This window comes from Cupressus sempervirens, chromosome 8 (genome assembly GCF_028749045.1).
Source record: "Cupressus sempervirens isolate cs-2001-9-10 chromosome 8, ASM2874904v1, whole genome shotgun sequence".
In the NCBI taxonomy this organism is placed as follows: Eukaryota; Viridiplantae; Streptophyta; class Pinopsida; order Cupressales; family Cupressaceae; genus Cupressus; species Cupressus sempervirens.
In genome coordinates, this window is record NC_143125.1 from 633683366 (window position 1) to 633707207 (window position 23842).

The following is a 23842-nucleotide window of genomic DNA, read 5'->3' on the forward strand; positions in this document are numbered from 1 at the left end:
GTGGTGGGAATCATCTAGCCAGGGAATTTCCACCAAACATGATTTCCACAAAACCTATCCCAGTTCAACATTCCTTGGCAATTTCTTGATCTACTCTTATTCACGATGTTGACTTCACACCTAAGACTGGATTTTGAATGCCTTAGACGGTGGTAAACATTTGGGCTTTGGAGGATTAATGTGGTGGAAATCCTAGGCTCAGAAGATTTCCCTAGTGGGAATTCTCTGAAGAGAGGATTTCCACGATGGGAATCCTCTAAAGAGAGGATTTCCACCAAACATGGTTTTATCACTTAGACTCCCAAAAACTTGTTATCTCCCACCCTTCTGCTAATTCTTTCACTTATTTTCAAGTTGCTATGCCTTTGCATGATTTTGCATCAATTTTGAATTGACAAGGAGAAGGGTGGAAATCCTAAGGAGACAAGATTTCCACAGTGGGAATCCTCTGGTCAGATGATTTCCACCACATATGACTGTGACTATTATCCTTAGGAAGAATTTTACCATTTTTCCTTCTCTTCATCATTTTAACATTGCATTGATCAATTTGCCACCACAATAAGGATCCCTGATCAATTTGCCACCGCAATAAGGATCCCTCACAACCAAGTTTGCACATCACCTTGTCCTAAGGGGAAATATTGAGATTTTGGGGACAAATGATAGCTGGTGGGAATCCTCTAGAGCAAGGAATTCCATCAAACATTCAAATTTGCTCAAGATCCTTCTACCCTTCCTCTAGGACTTAGGCTATGAAAATGCCTCAAAAGAACATCTAAACCCTTGCACAAACCTCAAGCAAACACTACTTCCTACTAGGCCAAAATTGCTCAAACTTGCCCTCAGACTTGGAGACTTGAAAATGAATGTTGTCAACTAAAACCACTTAAGACAATTGTTGATATGTGGAACCTAATCAGACTCAAAGGTTAATTTTTCCCTACTTCATTCGACGCGGTTTCTCCCCCAGAGTTGTCTACGGGTAAGACGAGGTCTTGGGGGAAAAGCCCCAATCGTGCTCCAGGGTGAGGTTGAGGAGCAGCATCCCCGAGGGATTTTCAGGAGCAATGCCCCCGAAAGCTCAAATGACTTTATTATTGTAAAAGGCGTTAGGATCTATTTTTCTAAAGGATGACTTATTGTAGCCCAAATTTTGTAAGTGGCAAAAAGCTTGTATAAAATGGCTTAGGGCTAGGGATTTCCTAATGTATAATTTAGTGGCTCCTTGTGGCAGTATTGGGTTGTAAAGGATTGCAGATTGTAATCAAGTTTAAATCATTGGATGATAATGATAATATTGGACTAGCTGTTGGTGGACATAGCCTAAGGACTGGGTGAACCGCGTTAAATCTTTGTGTCTTGTGTTATCTTTTCTATGTGCTTTATTATTTTTTGATATTGGTTATATTTGCATGTAATTGTTATTTATGTCTCACTAATCCTAACAGAAGACTCCCACCTACCAAAGCAAAAAAAGGGGGGTCCCTATTTGCAATGGGATGATGGTGTGAAAACCTCGCAACAAACCCCATAGCTAATTATCTAGCCACTGGGTTAGGATTGTTAACCTTAGCCTCCTTGGACATGGTTTTTTGTTGTCATTCAATCTTCCCTAATTAATCCATTGTTAATTACAATATTCTTGAGATCTCACTTTATTGATTAAAATGGAACAACCAATGGGATGATGGTATGAAAACCTCACAACAAACCCCTGCTGCCCCACTTTTCACCTTGTAACCATTTTGCAAAAGTGGAGAATTTTGTGTCTTAGTAAAGCCTAGGTATGTCTAAGTCTAGTTTTAAGTTCCCTTAGGTGGAAAGAGTCTTCATCGGATTTTTCATCTTTCCCTTCCCCACATTTCATAGCCAGGTGGTTTTCCCTTTATGTTGTGAGTCTTAAGGGTAGCTTAGTACCTAATCTGATGGAAATTCTTACAACATGCAAAGATTATTCCCAAAGTTGAGTTTGCTTACGGCTTATCATATTCTCCATGAAAAGAAGAAGCTTGCAGAAAATCGAACTTTGCCTTCTCCTCGGCAGATTTTCAACCCACGAAGGCAATTTCCCACGAAGAGCACCAAATGATGCATATGAGCTATAACAAGAGGAAGATAAAGTGCCTTATAAGGAATTCTTGTTTCCTTCATGATTATCTGCCTTAAGAAGTATTAAAGATCCATCACAACTCTCAAAATCCTCCTAGGTGGAGAAATGAAAATTGACTTCTCCTCAACGGGTTTTCAACCCATTAAGTCTGTTTTCCGCAAAAGGCAATTTAGAAGGAAATAAATGAAAAGTGGGTCTCTAACAAAGTTTCACACTCCTTATGGACATCTCTAAACTGAAAGGAAGAAATAAGTTAAAAGGTAAAGGTGAAAAAGAGGCCTGGGCGGAGAGATGAAAATCATCTTCTCCTCGATAGGTTTTCAACCCATGAGGACGATTTTCCGCATTTAAAAGAAAATCAAGTTTATAAGTGAATTGGACCCACATTTCACATGCAAATATTTCAAGAGGATAATGGAAACAATCCAATCATCACGAGAAAGATCTATTAGGCAAGATTTGATCTGGCGGATATCTTCTTATAGAGTACTCTATTCATAACTTCCCAAAACTTAATGGGAAACGGAAAAGTAAGTGTGAAAGGATGGAAAGTTACTGTTAGGCCAACGGAACAGTGAAAGGACACCGAGTTATCTGTTAAGACCCTCGCATTTACTATTTCAACAGATTTATCCTTTAATTCATTCGTGTGGCGCGAATCTTGAAGATCAACGGGTGAATTGAGACTCCTATATAGATGGAAACAACAATTATTCAAACTACCGCTTTTTCTTGAACTGTTATTCTGTTAAATTGCACAACTTCTTCAAATAGCCTGTGTTTGTGAATTCGCTATCTTCTTCGTCTAAGATTTGAAATTCAATTCATTTCATTTCCAAACAGAATGGCAACCAAGTTTGCAGGTTTTGATGGGCTGAATGGAATCAAGTCCACACTGCAGAATTTCACAAATACTTAACTCCGTTTTTATGATATGCAAGATTTTCAAAAGAGGGTGAAATCGGAGCCAATTCATCCCATAACTAAGAAATTTGAGGATGTGGGCTAGTGGAAGCAGCTAGTTTCCCAATGGCAGTCCAAGCTCCGAAATTGATCTATGAATGCATAAATCACTACAATCCGGATACCAAGCAGATTATATTGCCTGATGATACGGTATTGATCTCCATTGATAGACAAACAGTAGTGAATTGTCTACGAATTCCAGAGCGAGAGGAGTTTTCAAACTTGACAATTGGTGGAGCCGTCTCTGAGATTTTCCGCAAAGAAGATGGTCTGGAGAAAGGAGATTATGCAAACATGATTTCAAAAGCCGTGAAGCGCCAAGGGTAAGGTCCCTAAGACCCTTTTTGGTACTAATCTCAAACCCGAGATTGTAGACATTTTGGTTCTCCTACACAAACAGAAAGGTGAGGTAGAAGCTCCAAATTTCGTTGAACAATAATTCTTTTTGGTACAAGTTATCTGTTCAGATACTCAATATATTGACTAGGCTCATGAGGTAAGTGAGAACCTTTCCAATGCTCTCAGCGCCGCGAAGTTCTACAACACCTTTTATATGTCCTCTTTTCTAATTTACATGGTAGCTTCTCTATAGTTATGGCCGAGCCTGCCAAGGGTAGAAAATTTTCCTGATGATGTGAAGTCTTTTGAGTTTTATCCATGTTTATAGTTGGAAAACAGTTATGCTGAATATATAAGGGTTAATGATGCATTTACAATGACAATTTGCAGGAAGCTTCAAGGATGCGCAAAGAGAAGATATGGTCAAGAAGCAATGGCAGCAATTAGTCAATTTGGAAGCTATTTTATCCAATTCTCATCTTTCTCTTATTTACGTCGTGCAACTTTTGATGGATTTCCCTTGAAGCTGCCGAGGTACCCGAGCGACATGATCGTGCTGATTGAGATAGTGAAGCAAGCTATCCAAGTGAACGTGCTAAGCGGCAGCTTGAAGGAGGGATATGAGTTCCCTATGAAAGTGGGAGCTTTCAATTGTGAGTCTCGTTCTGATGCAAAGAACGTGCTGAAAGCCTTTGAACATACCAGGTCTTAAGACCCATGTTTGACCCAAATGGGTATGCACGGGAAGTGTTGCAGATTGGGAGTGTGATCAAGCACATTACTACGGTCGAAGACTACTGGGCGGATTGTAAAGATGAATTTGAAAGTCGAGACAATGCTTTTGCCAGATTAACAGTTGGTCCAGTTAAAATGTATCAAGTCAACCATAGTGTTGAAGGAATTGAAGATGATGGGCAGAATATGTATAGTAATACATATTTGACCAAGATAAGAAATACCCCTATTACTTCATAGCCTTATCAAGATGTTGGGGATGATTTAGATATTATGATGGCCCGAATTGTTAAAAGAACCGAGAAGTGGATAGAGTGGACTACAGCGAGAAGAAGCCAAAGTAAGAGCACACCCACTCAAGCTCCTTCAACATCTACTCCTACCTCCTCACAAGCTGATACATCAGGTGTGACCCTTGCCATCACTCAGGGACCAGCTCAACCGGTAGGCAGAGGTGATTAACCCCCAGAGAAGAATATTCCTTTGACAAAGACTTGTCAAGATGGCTCTTCCCCAGTGATTGGTACTCAATCAGAAGCTGAGAAGAAAACAAAGGAGCCTAAAGACAGCATTGTTACTCCAGTACCTTCACCTCATGGTAGCCCTATTCCAACCACGAGTGCTACACTTCTCTAGCCAAGCACCCCTCAAGTGCAAGTAGTAGATTTGGGAGATGGAGGAAGCAGTGATAGTGAGTCCACCGAGTCAGAGGAAGGGGCTAAGAAGATTGCAGAAACGGAGAAAGGCCAAGAGTTTTCAAAGCTTGTCTCTCAAGCTCACAAGAATCCATTCTCCTAGACCGTGAAAGCAATTACTCCAGTTAAGAGGAAAATGTTCAGCATAGATTCACTCAAGACAGCTTCTAAGGTGATAGGAACTGATTCTTGGTTGGACGACACTCTGGAGAGAAAGAGAAAGAGGAAGGATGAAGGTGCTCCCAGTAAGGATACCTTATCTCTTGCAATTCGTTCTAGATCTACATTAAGGTTAAGAAGCAAAAGACCTTGTCTATTCTGGAACAAGATCCAGAAACACGGCACCTACTAATGCAGATTGCAAAACCCACAAAAGGCGGGAGAATTGAAGATATGTCTGCTGATTTTACTCTACACTCAGTAGATCTTGGGGAAGCCAGACATGACACCAAGGTCGGCTTGTGGAAGTCAACTAATGAAGTAATTGAGGGATAGCTAGAGAGCCTCAAACTGTCAAAGGTTAGGATGAAGGCGGAGATAGAAGAGCTGAACAGATTTATTAGACAATTGATCACTCCATTGGCAAGTATCTCTGAAATGCCAGTAACAAGTAATCCTATTGTTGCTGAGGTTCAAGCCCTTATCTCTCAACTTCGGGAAGATAGGCATTTTGGCCAAATTGGTAAAGAATGGAGTAACAAGCTTAAATCAAAGGGGCTCTCTATTATAGAACAAATCAGAAATATCATCTTAAGACTAGAAACAGAGAAAGATAACATTTCATCTAATAGAAATACCCTAGCCGCGAAGAGGACTAAAAGTGATGATCGTGTATCCTTGTTGAAGACGATTATTCAAATGAAGTCAAAGGAAGCTATCGAAGCTAAAATTTTGCCCAAAGGAGATGAGCCTCTCTTCGAGTGGTTACAAAGCATGCAGTTCAAGTCAGAAATGATCTTGGAGGCAGAAAAAGGTCTAAAGGAGACTAAAGAGAAGGTAAAGAAAGATCAAGATAGAGATTATGAACTTCTAAAGGGACTACACACAGATTCACAAACTAGTGGGCAAGGAAAAGGAGTAATTGGAGTCACTGTCATGCAAAATAGTTTCTCCAATTTTATAGATAGCCTAACAAGCATATCTTCAGGGCACCAGAACAGTGTCCAAGCTTCAGAAACTAAGCGGATGCATACATGTAGCCATGGAGGAATTGCAAGATAGACTAAATGCCATCAAAGATTTGGCTAGGGAACACTCCAGATGGCTCTTGAGATATACTAATGTGCATGTACAGAGAAATGAAGAGCTGATTCCGATTATTGTTGCTGCCAAGGCCTATAGGGCAAAATTAGAGAAAGGAAAGAAGGTAAAGTGATTCACATTCCGCCCTTTCCATTTTTATTTTGTAATCTTTGTAACAGACAATCTGGCTCTTTGCCATTTGTCAATTTTGAGAAGATGAACCGGTTAAACTTCCTTTGTAACGGTCATCTCGAAATCCAATATGCATGATAATGAAAGGAAAATAAAGGGTCGGCAAAATTTTGGTATGATTTGCAGAGTCAATTGAATGGTATTTTTGCATCAATCATTTTCTCTTCCATTTGAAGTAGTTGTTATTAGCTTGTTGTTTCTCTTTAATTGGAATTGATGCGAGGAATAAACAGAGTTTTGCTTCCCCTATTTTGATATAGCGAGTTGAACGTGATAGGAATTGTCACTTTAAATTCAAAGAGATCCACTAGATTTTTCATTTAATATAGTTTCCTCCACTAATTAGTTCCTAGATAGGTCAATTAATCTCAGTGCATATTAGTTATGAATTCATAAGATGTATGAGTTCATTAGATTTGAATAACTCTCAAAGCATTAATTTCTGCCTAAGTTGAATTCTGTATAGGTTTGACTTTGTTTTCCCTCTCCTGTTCTCTAGTTAAGAACATACCCTATTTTAGATTTAGGAATAAACAAAATTCATTGCAAATTCATAATAGGGAGTTGTACCTAACAATTCAGAGGAAGGTAAATCTTCAAGAGGTCACTTTCCAAACTGTTGTAAATAGAATTTGTTCTTTGATTAGGGCATTTGTGAGTCAGAACTAGAAAGGACAAATCTGTTTACCAACAACCCCATAGCTAATTATCTAGTCATTGGGTTAGGATAGTTAACCTTAGCCTCAAGGTCATGGTTTTTTGTTGTCATTCAATTCTCCCTAGTTAATCCATTGTTAATTACAATATTCTTGAGATCTTACTTTATTGATTAAAATGGAACAACCTCCTAATTATCTCACTATTTATGTGTGTGTGTGTGTGTGTGTGTGTGTGTGTATACATGAATAGAAGTCCACAATTTATAATCCTTATAATTAAAAGAAAAAAACATTATTTCAACTAATTTATATCATTTGGCTCTAGTACAAAATGATCTAGTCGACCAAATAAGTAATTAAATCTAATCTATGACATCTTACTTTTGAATCAATATTGGTCATTTCTAGCATTATACATGGATATTTTAAAATACAAGGTATTCAAATAAGTTAACAAATGCATGCTAATTGTGAGAGATAATGTTAATTTATTTTATGAGTTCTAATGGGAATCTAACAAATTTCTTTTTGAGTTTATGATTTTTAGATTTCCTTCCAATTGTAGCGCCCTTCCTTACATGGTATGTTATTTGGAATCCACAAAACTGTGTGCGAGAAACAAATGGGTCTATGAGGGAATTCTTGCGACGTTAAAAAGAAAAACATCAACCATGAATGAAAACTTCCTCTATGAAGGAAAACCATGTATGTCGATGATGGTTCTTCTTTGAACTCATTTTGGATGAGGGCTGGAGATTGTTTTCACAAAGTATCACATTCTATGCATTTAGGGATGAGTGTGAAAGAGCCTCCACTATCACAAATTAAATCAAAAATGTCTTCTCTTAATAGTCACAATGTCTAAGGCATAAGCCTACAACACGATGGTAAAATTGTTAGCCTCTTATCTAACAAGTCTTGGGTTCGAATCTACTCGAACTCAATATAGAATAATAATAATAATTAATGACAAAACATAATAATTTTTTAATCTTGGCTTTAGCCTTTTACCCATCAAAAAAAAGTCATGATCTCTAAAAGGAATGTCAACTGCATGTATGTTGTTCATAGCATTTATTCTATGTTGTTTATAAGAATTGATCTTTCCTCAGTGCATACAAATCAAGAGCTTAGATATAAGCAATAAATAATAATACTATATTTTCAGAAAAAAATTATCTATACATATTGAAATAACATTTGATTAGTTGTTATTTGTGTATTCAATCAAAAGGGAATCTCATTGCAATCTAGAGCATCATGAGCTTGATATCGCCTTATTATTATACTTTGACTTTGTTATCAACCGAACTTAAGCATTATATGATAATTAAATCTTCTTCTCAAAGGGTATTATATGATAATTAAATCTTCTCCTGAAAGGATAGCTCTAAGGGGCAAAGCATTCTAATATCTCTCATCTATTCTTTTCCATAGATGTTTTTTTGAGGAAATGCTGCTAAAGGAATTCACCCATTTGAATGAGAGAGAGTCTCTCTTGTACCAGCTATCTTTTTTAGATAGTGAACTTTAACAAGTATGGTATTAATGTTGGAGCTTCATTAGAAGCTTGTAATTTTACATCCATATCATTCAAGAGATTTGATTCCTAATGATCTCCATCTTTCATTACTTAACTATACAAAAACTTGTCCCAATGCTCTCCAAATTGAGGCCCCTTTGTCCCCCAAGCTGGTGTAACCATGCCATTGAATGAATAGCGTTAAGTCCCCCTATGTGATTACCCGCAAATCACATTATTTCACATTATTTCACCAAGTGAGCATCCACAAATAAAGGAACCTTGAAGTCATTTCATGATCTTACCGTGCAAGCTTAGCATGAGAGATGACCTCATTCAAGAAAGGATTGAGTATTTATTGTTGCATGCCAAAACATTGAGTGTTTGATTCTACACATTGAATTGGAGCAAAACTCACCTCAACACTACCATAATTCTCTTTTGCATCAATGTTGATGCAAAATAAACCACCCAGCATTTTGGTTTATAGCATATGAAACAATAATGAGCTGTCTTTGGACATAGCTGTACAAGATCTTATATCAAGTCAAGTACTATCAAGATGTAACAAAAGTTTCACAAATTTCCGTGATAATGGACTCAGGAAGTGAGACTCAGATAGGCGCAAATGACTAGCAGAGATCAAAATATGCATCAACCAATAGAATTTGACAAGTGACAGATAAGCACCATTGAATAGCTAACAATAAATTTTTAAAACAATAACTTCCACCTTAAGAAAAGCTCATCAATATCAAAGAGCAAACACAAGAACATAATATTAATGCTTCTGACAGGAACATCTCTGTTTAATGCTTTGCATGTGAATTCTTAAATGAGTAAACAACAGAAGCTTACCTCTCCTTTTGTTATCTTTTCATTGCATTTTTTGCATGTTGCACGAGAACTTTTTGCATTCTCAATCACATACTCATTGTTATCATCCTCTGCAGCACTTACACCAGTACTTGGAGACGCTCCTTCCAAAGGATTTTCCACATACTTCCTCAGTTTCTGCTGATCTTCCCATCTAAGAATATCAACCCCTTCCACGTCATCTAATCTGAAATTACATTAGCAATATAGTTTAGCAATTGTGCCTTGAAGACTTGATCAAAGTAAATGCCAAGATAATAAATTTTAATTCAAAGCATGAGGAAGAGTTACATACGTTCGAATTTGACCACGTTTCTTCAGAATACACCCTGCATGATTCCACAACTGAACCATAAAGGATTAAATGTGTTATTTTGCATGAGTGTAATAGCACAGTATTAAAACAAACATCAAAATTAAAAGAAATTGTGTGCAAGGAAAGATCTCAATAAAAATGTAGACAATATTAGATCAAACCAAACTGGCAATCTCAACAACTCTAATTGGTACTAATGATGCACTAGAGTAAGCAAATATACTTGCTATAGCTTTTTGGGACTATTTGTAAGTCTCCCAGCTCAATATATTTGCACAGTGAATGAAGGAAAACATCATATGTGAACTAAAAGTACACCGCTATTTTGATTCTGTATCATTGCTGACTAGTTTTTATTTGATCCATTTCTTGAACTAGATTTAGGTAGCTTCAGTTCTTTGCTGAAGCAAACAGGTTTGCTTTTGCTTAGGCCTTGTGTTATTGATGGTTTCAATCTCTCATCTTCAGGTTTAGGACTGGTATTTTCTGGGGCTTCAGTTTTGTGTTTCAGATAGTGGTCGTAACTTTAAGATTTTGTTATGGCATATGGAAGGCAATATAGGCTTTTTATGTCAAATGTATAATCTCAAGTAGCATGGTATTTCAGGCTCTTCTGCAGATGGTACTACCTCATTTTGGGTCGTAGCCTCATGCACCTTGCTTCTTACAAAACATGAGTTCGTATTTTGAAGAGAGGAATATGTTTTTTATGGCAACAATACACACAAGGTGATCTGATCTGAATTTTCCAGTTATATCCTTTGCCTTTTTCAGTGGTTTCTATAGCCGGTAAGGCCCTTCCAGCTGCTTGGGATAACATTACATTTATGTATTGTTTGAATTCCATCTTGAGTGGGTGCCCTATGGATAGCCCAGATTATTCAAACTAAAAAAGCCATATACCTTATTTTGTTAATATGTTGCCTCCATTGCTTACCATGCACAAGATACACTTCAATGGAATTTTGAATGTAGAGATGATGATGCACAACATGCACTTCAATGGAATTTTGAATGTAGTGACAATGCACTTTTAAATGAGGTGATGATGTTCTGAACCCAAGAAGTGAATCCAGAAAATCTAAATCTCTTTGTTGCTCCTTTGAAACAGTTACCCACAATAGAATTGTAAACAAAGGAAGTGTAGAAATGATGAGTTTTCTCATCCTTGTGTTGTAATGATACATGAGATACAATCTACCGCCTAAATCAATACTTACTAGACCATCTTGTCAAAGTATCAGCATGACTAATGCCAATAATGACTTGGGTTTTGAAGTGTAACACTGCGGCTCTTAACCGAACAATAATAATTCTTTTGCCTTTTGATTGGTCTTATTCAAAGCTATGGCTATTAGCTCAAAATAATGAAATATCTTTCAACTAGTGTGATTTCTCAAATTAGAAGCTTGTTTAACCAGCCCCATTATTGGCAGTGTTAGATAACACCCCTTTTATCTACCAATGTCTTTAATTAAATAAATAAATTGTTAGTCAAAGGAATTATAGATTAAGTTTCCTATAAGCCAACCTGTTTAAGCATATGTGGGGCCTTTGCAATCTTTGGCTGTGTTTAGGCCAACCAGCAAAATTCCTAAACTCAAACATCATCTTATTGGAGCTCAAGGATGATGGAAGGTCATGCAGAACAATTGGAGGCTCCTGCTGCAAGCATGAATTGCCTCTGGGAAAAAGAATTCAGAAGCACAAAAAAGGAAAGACAACATCCCCATCTATTGACTTTTCATTGCACTGTTGACTCAACCACAATATATCTCATTGCTGCGAACACTCCAACTGCCATCTGCAGGAAGACCAGGCACACTCAGGACGTGGGATATCCAACAGAGCTCATATACTATTGACTCAACCACCATATATCTCATTGCTGCGAACACTCCAACTGCCTATTGCGTGAAGACCAGGCAAACTCAGGAAGTGGGACATACAACAGAGCTCATATACTAAAGGAGTAGGAGATGCACTACTGTGACCTGTACCATTTTCAAGATGAACAATCATTAATCAATCCCAAGCAAGCAGGAAATGCAGTTGGATTTTTCATCACTGGAGTCTGACTGGGTCCATTGCCCAGTCTTTGCTCAGACTGAAGCAGACGTTGATGCCAAACTAAGTTCAGATTATCAAAGTTAACACCAGAGTGAAAATAATTACAGCACTTAATTGGAACAATCAAATCCATATGTCTGAACTGAGCATTTCTAAATTGCTAATTATTTATCTGTGTTTCCAGTGTTTTGCTTTTACGAGTCTGTTTCAACTGAATTCTGAGGAAACTGAATCACTGGGACTACTTCTGTGAGCCTAATATAGTTGGATTTACATAATTTATCAGCAGGTTCATTCAATTATTATTGTGATTGCTAGGTTTTATATTGGTACATTTAAACTAATGGCTAGGAATTATCTTTATAGTAACTTTGCCTTACCAAATTTGGAATAATTAAGGGACAAATTCCAGCTTACAAGAGCCATTATACTTCTATTATCGTTTTGCAATGTTCATATTGCGGTGCAAGTAAGAAATAATTAAGCCCGTGTGAAACTGTTAACTTGAAAACTACAATGTCGTGGTTATCCCTTGCATGACAATCAGGAACCCTAACCCCCACCACCACATTGAAATGACAGTAAAGTACTTTTATCATGAGAATACTTAAATATAATGTCCCCTTTTGGGATTTAACTGTATTTAGTCATAAAACATTAAGCCCATCTTAAGATGAGAATTGCATTAGCTTATTTAATACTGCCAACAATAAGGTCCCTTTTGGAATAATTTTGGTTAGTATCTGCCCACAACATTAATCATTAGAAACTCGTATTAGGACTTCAAGCATAAAATATCCCTAGTAACATTTAAAACAATATTATAATCATTCATGTATAGTTCAATATTGCGATTACATAATTACAATTGTGATCAAATACTATTACTCTAGTCAATCATAAGAGGGATTAATTAAGAATATTGCAAACCACAATCTAAGGATAGTTGTCCTTGTATTGCGAGAGCATAAGTGGATTCACCATCTAGGGGTGGCATTCTTGTAAAGACCCTCAACCCAAGGGAATGGTTGGATTCCTGTCCTCAACACCCGACATGGAGGATTTTGGGTCCTCTCCATCCTTCACTCCACCTTGGCAGTTGGTCATACTCCTCAACCAAGCCCATGAGCAAGGCAGGACCTCCATTGCATCCATCTCAGGTGGCATACTTGATGAAGAATGGCTGGTAACAACTCTCATAAATCTGGCAGGCCTGTCTTCCTTCTTATTCACAAGAAATTACTATAAATTCAAAATAGATTGCTTAAAGGAAATCTGCTATAATAAATATTAATTAATAAGTATCTGTAATAATCCAGAATAAACTTATTATTAAATATTTATTGAGCAACTTAATAGAAATATATATGTATATGTATATGTTTCCAGCCTTGTGATTCCATTCACATGATCAATCCACATGATTAATTATTTTAAACAAATTCCATTGCTGATTTGCTGATCTAATGATCTGCTCATTTTATGAACAATGTATTTCATACCTTTATAAAATAATGCAATCACTCAATGGCTGATTATTTCTTGTCATGCCCAGCCTGTGATAAGGGCTTTAAACCCCAGATGACAGCACTTTAGGAAGGCTAACTCAAAACAGAGATAACTAAAATCAGATTGAATCTGTTAAGGCTCATTTCATCCAAATAAAAAAATTAACATTATCTGGTTGGCATGGTAACACGGCCAACCTGTTTGATGTTTAGACTAAATCAACAGTATTGCTTTCAGCGGACTCAAGATAAAGAATAAAAGTTTATAGTGAGGTGACCAACAAAAATTACAATTATAAATGATATGTAAGCAACAGAAATAATAGGGCCAACCAAATTCGAGAGGAGAAAATCAATATATTCTAAAGTGGGCCAACTGATATTAGGCATTCTTATGAAAGGATATGACACTTCCAAAGAGAGTTGTGTTCCTTCAAAGCGACAGAAAGATGTAAAGGCAAGACCACAGTGGAGGAAGGGGCATGAGTAATAATCAGATCAGCATACACTATTACAGAAGAAATTAGTCTACACTATTTATCAAGCAGATCTAGTAATCGCTAACCAAGTATATAGATTGAAGTTGAACCATCAAGGAAAGTAATCTAATAAGTATCAGTGCTCGTAGGGTCAGATACACATATTATATAAGCAATGAAGATCAGATCAGAAATTGTTATTTATTACAGGCAGTACCATTCTTGTTCATTGTGGTATGCATGAATATGTGTTTAATATGTATTTTCATATATACAGCAAATGTGTGATACCTTACGTATTAATATAGGCAATAATAATTATTAATATAGTCAATAATTCAAATTAAATATTTGATACATAACATCATATATATATATATATACAAGGAATAATGTGGATTTCCAATCTATCCATCAAACAGAAGCAATCATTCGTGCTGAGTAGAGGGAGGAAATACTAGGAGGAAGAAACAGATACAAGCTTCCTCACTAGGTTCAAAACCTCGTGAAGGATGGATGGGCGGCCATATGAGGCCAAGAGGGATACTATTTCAGCTTTTGGCCCTAAAGTAGAGAATTGCTTCGAGCACCTAATTTCCCTTCCAACGTCTACATGGTTTAATTGTTAGCATGGATCCAAGGGAGTCACAATCATAGGAGGGCAAATATTGTGGCACGAACATGGAGTGAAGGTAGAAGCTTCCTCACTAGGTAAGTCACTCATGAAGAATAAATGGGGGGAAGGCCGGGAGACCAAGAGGGAGATCCAAGGGAGTCTCCATCATAGGAGGGCAAATACGGTGGCATGAACAGGGAGGACAGGTATGCCACTCATGATGAATGAATGAAGTAAGGCCATTTGAGGCTAAGAGGGATGGTATATCTGCTCTTGACCCTAGGGTAGAGGATCATTTCAGGCACCCTATCATGTCTCATTATCTAAGCCCCAATATGATTGAACCCAAACAGTAAATTGTATTTGTTATATGATTAATATTATGAATATATGCTCTTCAACCCTAGTTGAAACAACTGATTTTAGGAATTGTATCTTCAATAATTGTCTAACATGATAGTGGGATCTCAACTATCTTGCTTTTTCGTTCTTTGGGTAAAGTTATATCTCTAACTATATTTTGTTCCCTAGTTTCACCGAATATGTGATTATGGGGGGAATATAGGGCTTTCACAGAAGGGGGTATTACAATTCTCTTAAGAGAATTCAATCTCGATGATTGATGATCCCTTGAAATAAAATGTCTTCCCTTTTATATTTACAAAAGCAATTGAATTGACATATCTCTGAGTAGTGACATCCTTTCCAAGAGTCATAACATGTTCTTCAACCTTAAATGCTACTTCACAAATTGTAGTAGTTGCCTTTAATTTGTTTGCCCAATTCTAGGTTCGCCCCTCTTGCTAATTTAACTATTTTAGTTTGGTTGGCCCTTTTGTATGAAGGATGTTTATAATCCTCCATTTGTTGTTGTTTTGCTAATGTTTGTATTCCTTAACAGCTATATGGAACATTGAAATCATTTCCTTTGCCCGTCTTTCGTATTAAAAGGGCCATGATCACTTTCAAATTGGTGAGGCATGAAAGTTTGTCCTTCCCAAGATTGCTTGTCTTGAAGCAATGATAATGTTAATCTTGTTAACTGAATCTTTTACCAATGTGAGTTTACCAAATCAACCCTTAGAGATTTCTAATCCTAAGATCTTTCTTGTGATGTAATCAGCTTCTGTTGTGCAATTCTAATATAATGCAGGAATTGGAGATTCTACACCAAATGATGTTTCTTTCATTATCCTGGTTATTTCTAACTCATGCTAGTATGACATCCCTAAAGAGTCCTTAAAGTAGTAAACGGGCACTTATGAGGCTGATATAAAAACAAAAAGGTTACCTTCACATGTATTAGGATGAGGATTAGAAGCATGACAGACCTCTGTGATGAAATGCAAAGTTCTTTTCCAAAATGAAATTATATCTTTTGATCCCTCTTCATTATTCGTGTATTCTTTAACTAGGCCAATTAGAGTTTTGCAAAATGCATCTCTTTCAACCTATAGTATTAGATTGTGGCTTTGAAAAAGAACGAGTCTTGATCGTGTTGGTCTTGTCACTTATGATTTTCAAGATCCTCATGTGTATTGTCTTTCTTCTTTTTGAGACCGTGATTTAGGAATTTGTTGTGCATGTGTTCTTATTGCAAGTGAATTCATCAAGGTTTTTGAACATTAAAAAAGTACACTATTTTCTTTGTAGGACTTAGTCCCTATCAATCCCAATCCTCGACACAATTTGTCTTGGAAACACCACTAAGTTAGAAAAATCTAGGTAGGAGACTCAAAGGAGCATCAAGAAAAAAATTACTATAACCTGTTGAATCTTACTAACGGATCAGGCACTGACCACAAATTGCAATTTGAATGGTTTTACATTACTTTTTTTTTCCTTTTTAAAATGTAAATGTTGTTGGGCTACCTACCAACCATGGAGAATCCCTAGCAATTTTCAGAGTGAGTCATTTGTAACAACCTTGGCCTTGGTGGTTGTGACCAGTGGGTCTAAAAGACATATATATTCTCTTACTAATTTAAGAAAAGCTTTTTCTAAAATTTCGATGAGATTACAAACCCATTCTTAGTAAGTATGTCGTATGGTTTCATGAGCTATCACTTTAATAAGATTTAGTTTTAAAGTTGTTAGATTATAATGATCCAGAGAGCTTGTTGCATGATCTCTCAAGATTTTTCATTGCAATAAGAAATATTTGCTTTCACTACAAGCAATTTTCATATGTTATGTCTATATGATTTTGGATATTATGATTGTTTGGTTATATTTTGTGGGCAACGCTTTTCGAACATCTTAATTATAGTTGAGCTCTTACTAAGCAAGGGATGTAACGTGGTTGGATTCAAGCTTGGCCACCATGACTTCTTAGTGTAGCAGTGTATTGATTGATAATATAATCTTGTGAAGAGTTACCACAAAGGGTGAAGATGGGTATGTCTAACTACTCTTGTTTCTATGTCATTCTCCAAGTTGAAAATGGTATGAATGGAACATGGTATTCTTATGTTAAATAACTGACAGTTATCATGACTAAGAATTCGAAAGCATTGCTTTAATATGCAAAAGTGTTACCTAGGAATCTTGACAAAGGATCCTCAACTTTAAAAAAAAACCATGTAGCCTTGATCCTTGTGCATTATAGGGTGTTGCATGTAAACAAAGAGATTCCTTCAATCAACATTATATAGGCTCTCCTCTATTGGGTAAATATTTATCGAGTATCACATAATGTGCTCCCCTGCCCATATAATTTGACTTAATGGCATTATGATGTGTAAGCATTTGAGGATAGGAAGCTATGTTATGTGAAACTGACCAATCCCAATCACCTTGTTATTCTTGGTATCTACATAGATAATTGTATGATTTAATGATTATGATGCAACCTAGAAATTGGAATTGAATTGTGTAAAGGTACACTTTCAAAAGTTAGCTTGCATCTTGTGATGGTCCAAAGTGTATGAGTTGTGCTCTATATGCTCCTCTTAGGTCTTGATAAAAATGAGAATCCCACCCAAGTAAACAATGGGAAAGCAATTGATGAAGTGTTGGGGGATATCGTCAAGCATGTGAATTTTGCTGATGCAGTGGTTAAGGTTAAAGGCATAACAATCAATTCATATAATCATTCCTTGCTTTAAATGTTTTTCGTGACATTTGTGGATGAATCTATACTTGGTGATATCTTGATTTGAGGTTAATCTTTGTGAAGAATTATGCACCATGGAGGTGGTCCAAAAGATCATCATTATGCAAAAAGGGATATCACTTCTTTAGTGTGATTTTATTATGCATGCAATAGTCAATGTAAAGGCACAGAGACAATCTTATTCCGACAAGGACAAGAGCTAAGCTTGTTCTTACCTAGATAAATTCACTCCTTGATTTCATGCCAAACTTCATCATTCTCCCAATATGCTTGCAATTTGGGGAACAATTAGGAAAAAAAAACTTTGTAAATTAAATCAATTTCGCATTGCATTATGTAATGTGTTGGAAGATTTTTGTGCTCTTAAAAGACATCCGTTTCCCACTACAATACCTTGTGAGCTATTGTTGTTGTGATGATGCTTCCACATCCTCACATGATGTCAATGCATGCTTGCTCCCTTGTGTAGGTATCTCAAGGAGAACCGTATTCAAAAACTTTTGTGTGAATTAAGCATAGGTGCCACGTTAGGGTGCCCCTTGTGTAACATACCATAATGTCGCCCCATCTAGTGCAATCCCTTCCAATGTTAAATGGCAAATTTGATAGCATCGTCTTATTTCAAGGGACGAAAGGATAAATAGGCGTCCATCTTTTGGATCAATGTATGCATAGTGACATTTTCCAAACTAATTGAAATTGGAAAGTCCTTTTACTCACGCTTCAGCAAAAAACTTTATTAAGTTGTCCTCTTCCCTTTCTAGAGGTATTTTGTGTCCTAGCATCACAAACACCTAATTTCACAATCGATCATTGAGCAGACTTCTAAACATTTATCAATATCAATAATCGATCACTACTTTCCCCTCTTGTTGGCACTTCTCTACATGAAAAGGGTCATGTCAACCTATATATTAACCCTAGTGGCATTCTATTGTTTTTCTCTAAATTATTAGAATTGACACCCATTCAATTAATTCGGTTGGGTCTTAGAGTCACGATTGTGTTATTCATGTCTGGAGTGTTCGGTGAAGTAATTTAACCGCCTTCTAGAGATATTCCATCAAAGCCCTCGATTCATTTCCCAGTTCATCACCCATTTTATCGCATTGAATTGGATTAATTTCTCTTACCAAGCTCTTCGGGCTACTTGGCTTAATTGCATATGCTACCTTTTGATCCACAAGTCAAAGCTCTAATATTGAGAGTAATGTCCCATTTTGGGATTATCATTCAGTCTTGAAACATTGATTCCAACTTGAGAATCACATTATCTTTTTTTTTTTCCAATTGCTAGGTTATTAGTATTACTTATATATAAGTGAACACAACATATACATGATTAATATTTTAATCGATGCATATTCCTATAATTATACTAGGAATTCAATAGGAATAATTGCAAACAACAATCTCAAACATAGTTGTCCTTGTCTTGCTCAAGCACAAGTGGATTCCCAAGGGCATGATTGAATCCATGATCCTCAACACCCCCACAAAAATGGCAACATTTTGAATCCACTCCATCTCTCAATCAATTGTGTGCGTTGCTCATCCTCCTTGACGAAGCCCAATAGAACTCATTCTCCTCCCAACCCACAAGCATGCCAAGACCTCCAATCCATCCATCTCGAGGTGGCATGCTTAATAAACATATGAAGACTACCTCCCACAAAACGCCCTACAGCACTCCTTTGACTCTCACCTTAAAGTTATATTCTTGATGAAGAATGGTCAGTATTCAGCTCTCATGAGCTCAGAGGCCTAGCCTCGTCCCTATTTGAAAGAAATTACTATAAATTTGAAAGAAATTGCTTAGAGGATATTTCCTATAAAAAACGTTTTAAAAAACCACTTATAAACTGCCATTATTATATTGACAAATGTCTCTTATAAAATACTAAAATCCGGCCTTGCAATTAAATGATCAATCCACATTACTGATTTTTTATTAATGAATCCTATTTTTGATTCGTTGATCTACCGATCTTCTCATTTCATGAACAATATATTGCATTCCTTTATGAAATGATCCAATCACTCCTTGGCAAATTGATTCTCTTAAAAGAATTTGATCCCATTTGATGACTGATGATCCCTACAAACAAAATGACTTCCCTTTTACATTCGCATATCCAAGAAAAGTGACATATCTCTTTGAGTAGAGAACTCCTTTCCAAGAGTATTGACTTTATGTTCAGCCTTAAGCATTGCTTTATGAATTGTACTCGTTGCCTTTAAACTTAAATTAATTTTCCTAGTTCTCACTTCATCCCTTGCTAATTATATTCATTTAATTTTCGTTGATTGTTTTGAATGAAGGATGTTTATTATCCTAGATCAGACAATGTTTTGCTCATTATTGTATTCTTTAACCTATCTCAACCCCCTATACAGAGCACTAGCATTATTTCCTCTACCCAAACTCCATATTTTGGGTTGACACGACATGCAATTCAAACAACTTGGCTAGTTACTTTTTAAATATCCTAGCTATTAAATTTAGATATAATTAGATGTATCTATATTATGGAACATATAGCTCATTATTTTTAAATCAGCTTCAAATCCTTGGAGGTCTATTTCATACATAAAACTCGAGTACAACAATGGATACAATCACTAACATATGTTTCTTGCTTAGTTGTAAAATCAACTTATTTTGAAAAGTGAATGCACCACCACTAGTACTATATCTATCATCAATGCAACCTAGCCAATATACATTTGAATAAGTTGTTAAAGTGAAGTCGTTACTCCTTGGATTCCACAAAACATTAATTATTGTGCCCTTGAGATGCTTTAAGATAATTTTTCAATGTGTCGACATGAGAAACTTTAGGAGCAAACTAAAATGAGCAGCCATACAAACAACTTGCGTAATGTTAGCTCTTAATGCAATAAGATACAACAATTTTTTGTTCATAGACCTATACTCTGTCTCTACTATGCTTCTTGCATCACCTATGTTAAACCCTTGTTGAAAAAGATATCGATCAAGCCTATAATACCAAGCCCTAGGAGACTATTCTAAGTCATGCAAAGCTTTCTTTAACCTACAAACATAACCTTCTTTTCCGTGAGATTGAAAACAATCTGCCTGCTCCATAGAAACTTCCTCCTCTAGATTCTAATTTAGAGAAGTTGACTTCAAATCCAACTACCGCACATTGAAATACTTGTAAATTGAAAATGTTGAGAAGATTCTTATGGCTGCTAGTCGGGCTACAAGAGCAAATGTTTCTTCAAAGTCAATATCATCTACCAATGCAATCCCTTTTGCAAACTTCCATTTATTCTCATGAGAGATGGATTCATGTTGAATCACTACTTATGAAACATGGGTCATCGAGTTTGACTCAAAATCACACAGTTAAATCCTGATATTCACATCACAAACCTAGCCTTATTTGAGGCAATTTTTCCATCTTCATTTTTGTTTATTCCTAAATGCCCACTTAGTACCAATTGTTTTTTTATTGATAGGTCTAGGAACTAACTCACATGTTATGCTTTTCTCTATCTAACTTAGCTCCTTTATCATTACTGAGATCCAACCTCAAATCCTTATAGAAAAGAAAGATATACCTCTTCATTATGTTGTTTAGCAACTCTCCTTCGTGTTTGAAATCCCTCATCTTTGTGACCAATGATTTACCAGTTTTGAAGACACTTTTTCACAAATTTTGAAGGTCGTTTTTCATCATCGTTTTCAAAAGTCATTTCACCATCATTGTTGGAACTTGTTTCAACAATATCATGTTTGGGAATATAAATTTCCAAATACTTAAACATTTTCAAATTCCTTTCAATAGTTTAGTCTTTAGAGTTATCTTCCTACATAATTTCATCAACTTTCAAATTTATACTTTCAATAACCTTCTTCAATCTATTGTTGTATCACTTGTAAGCCTTACTATATGTAGGGTAACCAAGAAATATTCCCTCATCAAATCTAGTGTCAAAGCTACCAAAACTATCTTCATGTTTTTTAATGAGAATTTTATTATCAAAAAGTTTAAAATATTTAACAATTACTGTAAGTGGGGTAACCAAGAAATATACCCTCATCAAATTTAAGGTCAGAGCTACCCAAACAAACATCTTTTTTAATAGAAGCAGGTCTGCCATACCAAAGCTCATAGGGGGTTTTTTTATTGTCGGGCCTCAATTGTACTCTATTACGAGCATATACAGGTGTGTGAACTGCTCCCACCCAAAACTAGTCAAATATTTTGGCTTCATTTGGTAGGGTTCTTTCCATTTGTTAGACCATCTGATTTTATTTTTTTGACTACACCTTTTTGGGTGGTGTTCTCTCTACAAAAAAATGTTGTTTGATACCATGTTTCTCACAATAGTCATCAAACTTGTTATTAATATATTCCCCACCTTTCTTTGATGTAAGGCATTTAAGCTGAAAACTGATTTCTTTTTCAGTTGTGGCTCTAAAAACTATAAACCTCTCAAATGACTCTTCCTTTAAAAAGCTGCCCATGTTTAATCATCCACAAATAGCAGAATATTTCACTTTTTAATCCTTTAGTTCTAGCAGGAAAATCGAGATCAATATGAAGTGACTCTAAAGGTTGTGAATTCTTCATACTTGAAACTTGCTCTTGTTTGTTTTACTCGTTGGCATTCTTTACAGAAAACATTTTTAGGCTGTATAACTTTAGGCATATGTATTACTGAATTCGCAAGACTAGTTTTGACAAGATTATCAAAATTCACATGACCTGACCTTCTATGCCAAAGCCAACATACATCATATTGACCCAATGAACACTAAAAAACACAGTATACCCATTATCACACATTTGACTGACGCTTCCACCGGGACCACAAAAGAGCAAAAGAATTCCTATAAAAGCTTATATTGGAAAAAGTTCTAGTATATTTATCCGTAGAGAGACTAAATTGACCCAGGCCTTAAGTGAAAAATAGCCCAGAAAATGGCAGAGGGACGCCTGCGAGGGCTTTAGTTAGACCAAGATACAAGAAAAAGAAACCCTGAAAATACTTTCACTAAACCCAGTTGTAAATAAAATAATTCCGAGAAATGCTTCGCTTAACCAAAAAACTAACAAACGAATACCTGAATTAGGCCAAGATTGAATTATAGAATGCTTATAGGTGCTTACATTAGGCCAAGCGCAGCTCATGTGAGCAAGTAAACAATGTAACAAAGAGTTCCATCAATACTCAGCTTGATTCTAATGCTTTACAAGCCCTTCAAAACACAACGAAAAATGCCAAGAAAGTCTCTAGAGAAATACAACTCAATCAACTCAAGAGCAGCTCATGCAAGCAAGTAAACTATGTCACAAAGAGTATTACATCTTTACAAGGCCTTGAAAATAACAAAAAATGCCAAGAAAGTCTCCGAGAAATACGACTCAAACATCTCACAACACTGATGCTATCCAAAACCTTACAAAACCTTACAATGACAGTTATCAATGCAGGAAGGCATAACAAAGGACATTAAGCTAACAAATTCAAAACATGCGACAATTACATAGAAAAGTGGGGACAAATTACAGGCATGTAGCCGTCAAACTGTTGAGACTGCACCATTTTGGCGATTCTGAAGGCGTCTTTCTCGATGGTATTTTTGCAAACCTTGCAGGACGATCTTGCAGACTTGGCATACTCTGTTTTCCATGGCTTCGGAGGATTCGCCATCGTATCAAATAGGGTTTCTTCGATGCTCAGGGGTCGCAATTCGACTTGTGCTGATAACTACGATAGGAAATGGCTTTTCGGAGGGCTCAATGTTGGACTCTGTGCGTGAAAGAATGAATGCAGGATAGCAGCTTCCATAACTTATAGTTGATGAGAGGGCTCAACGTTGGACTGTGTGCTCAGTACGGATGGAATGACGCGCATTTATTATCTAGCTGGCTTTTCGTAACGGGAAATTTTTCGTTTTTCTTTCGTATCGGGGACGAGAGATTTTGTCCTACCTATTTTTGAGGTTGGCCGGGAGAGTTTTTCCTCGTGTGAGGGCAGAAAAATGTCTATGAAAGCCAATGTGGTGCCGTTAAAAGAAATTTAGTTGACTATGCAGCAATCTTGAACTTCAATACGTGTGGCCGTTAGCTCTAGAATGTATGCAATCTAAGTTTGAATATACCTTATTTTTGTAGAGCCATTTTCCATTTGATAGGAGTAAACTTGTACCAACTTGTTTCATAAGAACGCGGTTATCCTTCCTACAAAATGTACCATTGACCAAATTTTAAAAAATAGAAAATGCGATTAAATTTTTTGAAATTTTCAGCATTTGATCTTTATAATTTGCATATTTTGTAATCGAAAACAAAAAAAATTTGAGAAAATTTCACTGTGTTTTCATGGATGTGGAAAAAAAAAAATTCCTTTTTTTTTTGTATC

The 23842-nt window shown here is 36.3% G+C and overlaps 1 protein-coding gene across 2 annotated transcripts in view; it reads right to left on the reverse strand.

Annotated features, from left to right (window-relative positions):
• The window catches only part of PARP1 (poly(ADP-ribose) polymerase 2), a 149854-nt gene extending 126325 nt beyond the window's left edge, over positions 1 to 23529 (reverse strand). The window contains exons 1-3 of one of the 2 annotated variants that reach the window (XM_089798649.1): positions 22988 to 23529; positions 9635 to 9684; positions 9322 to 9526 (exon numbers count right to left, since the gene is read on the reverse strand). In XM_089798649.1, coding sequence (XP_089654775.1) covers positions 9322 to 9526; positions 9635 to 9684; positions 22988 to 23131 — 399 coding nt within the window. In that variant the 5' untranslated portion in view covers positions 23132 to 23529. The remainder of the gene's footprint in view (positions 1 to 9321; positions 9527 to 9634; positions 9685 to 22987) is intronic. The other variant, XM_089798650.1, reaches the window with a different exon arrangement.
• Positions 23530 to 23842: the final 313 nt, after the last annotated feature.